Genomic DNA, 6007 nt, shown 5'->3' with positions numbered 1-6007 from the left:
CAGTGCTGCCATCTAACCATCGGCACATGAGCATATGCCGCGATCCATCACAATGGCGGACCGTTCGCCAAGTAGTTGCAAGCACCATACGAAGAAATAGGCAGAACCAACAGCAAGTCATCGACGTCGTCAAGGCCAGAACGTGAGTTCGCAGAATTCCCTGACTATTTGCGTTGCGAGTATTATATTATTTATTTCGGAAATAAATTACAAACAGTATCGTACAAGTCACGGATATACATAATGTTATAATAGGAAGCCGGACCCGGTTCCACAGTTGTGAGTTAGAGTTAACTCCGAGTTAAGATTGGTTCATTTTCAATGAGTCGATACAATATTTTTTGGTTTTCAATGAGTCAAATCTTAACTCACAACACGGAACCGTGGAACTGGGTCTTTGGACTCAGTACAGGCTGCAATTGAAAATTAGGAATGTGAAATTTGCAATTTAAAAGTTGTTTTTTTTAAGATAATAAAAGTAACTGCCAGCATTTGTGCATAAATGAAATATACGGGCAGTTGTATTTGGCACTGTAAATTGAATAAAAAGAAACCCCTAACCAAACCCGTATAAGTCTACGATATTCATTTATATACATTGGTATGTTTGACGTGTCTATCACTAAAAATAGTGGTATAAAGCATCTAGACATAAGAACGGATCTAAAACTTCAAAAATATAGCAGTGAACATCTTCAACGAAGACTCATACTAACGTATGCAGTAATCCTTAAACTACACACAATATGTATTACAACTCATTATATACATAATGTTAAAACTGGAGTCTGCGGTTTCGGAATAAGTTAAGGCTTAAATTACGATGTAAATGTTGGTTTTTTAAGAGAACTGACAGCAATATCTTGGCAGTGATAGATATATAGATTTGAAAATACGAGATCACTTATAGTACGTTGTACACGGGAAGTTGTCTGTGGCTTTGGCATTGGCATTGGTTTCTTTGTCTTTGGCGTTGTAAATTGAATATATATCCTTTACCAGCCCTGACCTTGATACTATAACATAATTTCATAACCACAACCACACGATAACCACACTCAAACGTAACGTGCTGAACGGATAATAAGTTGGAAACCCACTATGGACACATTAAAAGAATTTAAAAGCGAGGATCGAAACATCGTGTATTTCATATTTTAGATTGTTTGAATATATGAATTCTCGTTTTTAAATAAATTGTTGTAATTTGTACATAGTGGGTTTTTATCTTATTATGATTTTATAAATAGTGGTATAAAACATCCAGAAATAAGAACATATCTAAAACTTCAAAATAATACAGCAGTGAACATTTTCAATGAAGACTGGTACACTTATACAGTAACCTTGTAGCGCAACTCGAACACGACAAATTATTTTTTACTAACTAACTTTAGCTATAGGTGAGGTTAACTGTATGAAATATGAGTGAGTAGTATAAAATTGTATAGATATGCAAAGTTTAAAATCTACAAATATATTAAATCGTTCCATCCTGAGTTAATTTTCGTACGATATCGCATGAACTTCGAAGCCTTTGCTGGTTTTCGACTTGGTTAGACGAATTGGTGCCTTGCTGGTGAATTCGCTGGCGTCGATTTGTTCAAGAGGCATCGACCACAACCCGGTGTACAGCTGTTTTTCGTACGAGCCTTTCGGCCAGTCGCGGCCGAAACACAGCGGCGGAACAAGACTGAAAGGAGGCAGTTCCATATTGATAGGTCTGCCCCGACCATTTTTGAACGAGCCCAATTCGCTATTTCCTCCAACATTCAACCACGATGTCGTGAGAAGGAAGCGGCTTCCGCTGTCAGAAAAGTGTTTCAAAACTTTGAGAGCATCGGCCAGCGACAAATGTTGCAGCATGTGTCTGCAGAAGATGATGTCGTACTTTTCTTTCAACGGAACATGGACGATATCTCCGTGGCGAAATGACCAATTCGATCTATTAGCGAATCTCGTTTTGTGAGATTTAATCAACTCCGGAACGATATCCATCCCTGTATAGATGATATCGTTTCTGCTATCCAGGAACTTAGAAATCCACACCATATCGCCGCATGGAATATCGAGAAAACTGACTTTACTCTTGCCGGTCGCCTTTTTAGCCATATCTATGATACTGTGCAGTACTTTGATCATTTTATGGGTGTAACGAGTGGAGGAACCCTCGCCGGAACCCTGTATCCCTTTAAAACCTGGTTCCTGAGCTCCCCATAAATGTTTTTGGTACACCTCCTGGAACGAAGCCATCCGTTCGCTGGCCGTCTCTATACGACGGCTATTTTTCGAAATATTTGCATTGAATGGAATTCTTTTCAACGTCGGCCGCACCTTGAAAACGGCCTTCCACGTTTCGCAGTCGTCGACTTTAGAGGATTTGACGGCGACTGGACGCAAGGGCATTTCAACAACTTCTTGGACCCGCCGTGGTCGCGCCGCCGATAAGTCGGAGACATCCTTCATGCTTATGTAAGCGAACAAAACCAGACATACCAGCACGAGTGATACGAACAGAAATGGCCAACGCCCAAGTTGCATCTGCAATTATAATACAATATTGAATTTATATATATATATATATAGATAGGTTCAAAATCGATATATTTCAAAATTTAAACCGATTTCAAAATCAAACCCCCTGTTTCGCTCCCGACAGGTGTGATGGGTTTGTAAGCGACACTCAATCGAAAAATCGAACGAAATTTACCAACCAAATAAATAACTAACTAACGGGGACGATCCCTATGTCAAGATCAAAATTTGAAAAAAAAACTACTGACGTCTCGCGTGCAATGAGCTATACAAAGATTGACACCAAAAATACATTAAGAGAACTAGAAAACTAATGTGAGAAATTGAAAACTATACCAGGGTCTATTGGTTGATATTGTCGACAATTAATCACTTCATAACTCAACCGCAATAATAGAAAGCAGGTACAGTAGAACCCACTGAATTCGGATCAGTTCATTTGGGACAAAAATATTCATCCAGGTTAAAAGTCATTTTCTTGTATTGTGATCAACAAATGGACTGCAAATATCGTCCGGATAAGACCAAAAATCCGGATTGGGAATTGAATTCATATGAAAAAAAAACATTAGATTCATGAAATTTTAAGTCGATTCAGAAATAATAGCCAATATACAAAATTGTTATCGCTCTATTGATCGACGCTAATATCGATGACATAGTGCACCACGCCGACTCACATAGCCATCACTCGGATAAAAATGTGTAGCAGTTATCAGTGTATAAAACGTTGTAACGGTTGCCATGGCATAAAATAATTATCTGGGTGTGTCTTGGTGGTTGCTAGCGGCGACGGCTTGCCGATCGACTGGTGCAAATGTGTCTATGCAATCAGCTGCATAGCGCCTGCTATTGAAGGCTATGGATATGATATAAAAGTTTAAACGATGAATCAATGGTAGATCACAATATCCGTGATAAAACGATACGAGTAAAATCCCACAATAAAAGAATTAGATGATAAAATGTTTATTAAAACATATAAGAAATATTTCGTGTGGTTACTACCACCCTTCTTCAGTCTAAAATTATTATCAAGTATTTGGCAAGTCATTTTAGTCTGAAGAAGGGTGGTAGTAACCACCCGAAATATTTCTTATATGTTTTAATAAACATTTTATCATCTAATTCTTTTATTGTGGGATTGTACTCGTAAAGTTTAAACGATGTTGTTTGAAAACAAGGGACGTCCTCGATGAAGTGAATCCATTTTTCATCGCAAGCGGCTTAAGCCCAAAATGTAAACATACGTGCCTTTATAGTTGTTTATGAGGCCGATTGTAAATATACGGAGCTCCGGAGCCTGTTACTCGGGGTGAAGAATAAATATTTCCCTTTTTTTTGTTCGTGGGGGCGAAACAATCTTTTCGGTCGAACGAAAAACTTTTCGATGACACGATGAAAAATGGATATTTCTTTCTTCGCCTTTTTTCGTGGGAACGAAATAATCTTTTCGTTCGAATTTCGTTCATACTTTGATGGCTTTGATAATTTCGTAAACGAAATAACCCCTAGCCCTCCGTGATAAGCAACAAAACTCCATACGGGACTATTTACATATGTGACGTGTGACCTTTTTTTGTTCAGATTTGGTCCGATTATCATTTATCGTTAACGTTTATCTCTGTATAAACCGGTATTTCTTTTCAACGAAATATGCACGAACGTAAAGAATTAGGACGCTCTTGCAAATCACCTTTGAATTCATACACTTCGAACTTCGTTTAAACTTTGCATTCATTCTTTGATTCAGAGAACCTTGCCATATACTCGTTACCGGCGATGGCAGGGGCCCTTGGGGACTTTATTGTACTATAATAATTCAATAATAGTCTACTCATTCACTGCTAAACATACAGACTATTCGGAATAAAAAATGAATTAGAAGACACCCGTCTCAGTATAGTAGAGGGGTAGGCCTATGGAACGTCGCATGCCCATTGCGCTAAAAACGCTTCTTTGGCACCAGATCTCGAAAGGTCCATATCATCAACTGAATCGCCAATATTTGCAACCCAAAAGATACTCGTAGACACCCGTTTGCAAAGAGAATTCGACTTATTCGACAATGGCGGCGTTCACACGATGATTTCAGTACGATACTCGGCGTTTACACGCGGTTGAATATTATCAGATTATATATTATATATATTCGTGGCTTATTCGGTACCGTATAATTGAAATACCGGGCTTATCAAGCACCGAACATCCGATCTCAGTTGTGCTTAGTATGCCACACTTTCCACCGAGCGCCTCGAAGCAAACGAGGATTCTTAAAAATGCTCGTATGTCCCGAAATAGTCTTAATTTTCTTCATTCGAAGCTTGACAGGGGCGCGTTTTCCAGAACTTCATTTACGAAATTTCCGGAATGTGAAAAAGAAATTGGAACTTAGAAAATGCGGAAAGGGCTCGTCCGCACCCCCTATACCCATACGTTACACCCCGATTCATCATTACTATTAGTCAATTTTATCTTGATTATCATCAATATCATTATATTTATGTTTACACAACGATTCGTTACATCTGATACGTTACTCAGACGGTACGTACCTTTGACCTTTGTCGCAGCGTATTGTATCTACGGTAGATTTGGATAGCGCTTATTCGGTGGATTCTACACCGAAACTTTTGCCAAATGCCAGATTCGTATCCTGCAACTCACCGCGCGTCGTTCGAAATAGATAACTGGACTATTCGGATTTCATTCATTTATATTTATACAGATATAATTTCCAATTCGCAATTATGTCCATTCGCATCGAGTAAACGTCGCTACTTGTGGCGGCGCTAAAGTCGTCGCGCAAGTTCATTCATTGTTCCCGAACCCGTGGTGACGCGCGCGATACCATAAATCTGTGTCAAGATCAGTCACTTGTAGTGGTCGAAAAAACACTATAATCCGTGTATACTGTAGATACATGAAGAAATCTCACACTTCGAATTTAAAATTATACGATCAAATTTATTATTATGAAACCACAACGTTTCGGCTGTTGACTAACAGCCATCATCAGGTGGAATGACCAGAAAAACAAGTAACTAAGCATGTTAACTCACAGGATCTACAGTAGATGCAGTGTGTGAATTAAGTCACTTGTAACTTGCGCTGCATTTCTCGTCAATGCGCATGCGTCTTCACTCAAAAACTGGTGATAATATCAATTTCGGATAACACATGAATTTTGGAAAAGAATATCGTTCCATTCATTACATTACAATCAGTATGATAGGGGGCTTACTTGACTTAAATACTTACTTGACTGAATTTGGCCCTGGATGCGGACGTGGGCGATAGCAAGTTTTGATATTTCAACATGGACACTTAACCAACTGAAACCTCTTATCACTCTTAAATCCAACAAAACTGCATACACCACGCCATGACTACTAGTCTTGCTAACTCAAAACCCTTCACATTTTTTTATGCGACACGTATGCATGTCAATGGCTAGCAAACGGCTTATGGT

At 38.8% G+C, this 6007-nt stretch overlaps 1 protein-coding gene across 1 annotated transcript; it reads right to left on the bottom strand.

Annotated features, from left to right (window-relative positions):
- Positions 1–181: 181 nt before the first annotated feature.
- LOC141912964 (uncharacterized) lies at positions 182–5303 on the bottom strand. Its single transcript, XM_074804401.1, has 2 exons — positions 5091–5303; positions 182–2541 (listed from the first exon to the last, which is right to left on the bottom strand). Exon 2 carries the CDS (start codon positions 2539–2541, stop codon positions 1501–1503), a length of 1041 nt encoding a protein of 346 aa, XP_074660502.1. The 5' UTR covers positions 5091–5303; the 3' UTR covers positions 182–1500.
- Between the last annotated feature and the right edge of the window lie 704 nt (positions 5304–6007).

Source organism: Tubulanus polymorphus, chromosome 11 (assembly GCF_964204645.1).
Source record: "Tubulanus polymorphus chromosome 11, tnTubPoly1.2, whole genome shotgun sequence".
Lineage (NCBI taxonomy): Eukaryota > Metazoa > Nemertea > Palaeonemertea > Tubulaniformes > Tubulanidae > Tubulanus > Tubulanus polymorphus.
Note: the sequence above shows the minus strand (reverse complement) of the source record. Positions and strands in the feature narration are given on the sequence as shown.

What these genes read in the sequence shown, in the direction of transcription:
- LOC141912964 (XM_074804401.1), bottom strand. Translation starts at nt 2,541, where the DNA reads ATGCAACTTGGGCGTTGGCCATTTCTGTTCGTATCACTCGTGCTGGTA.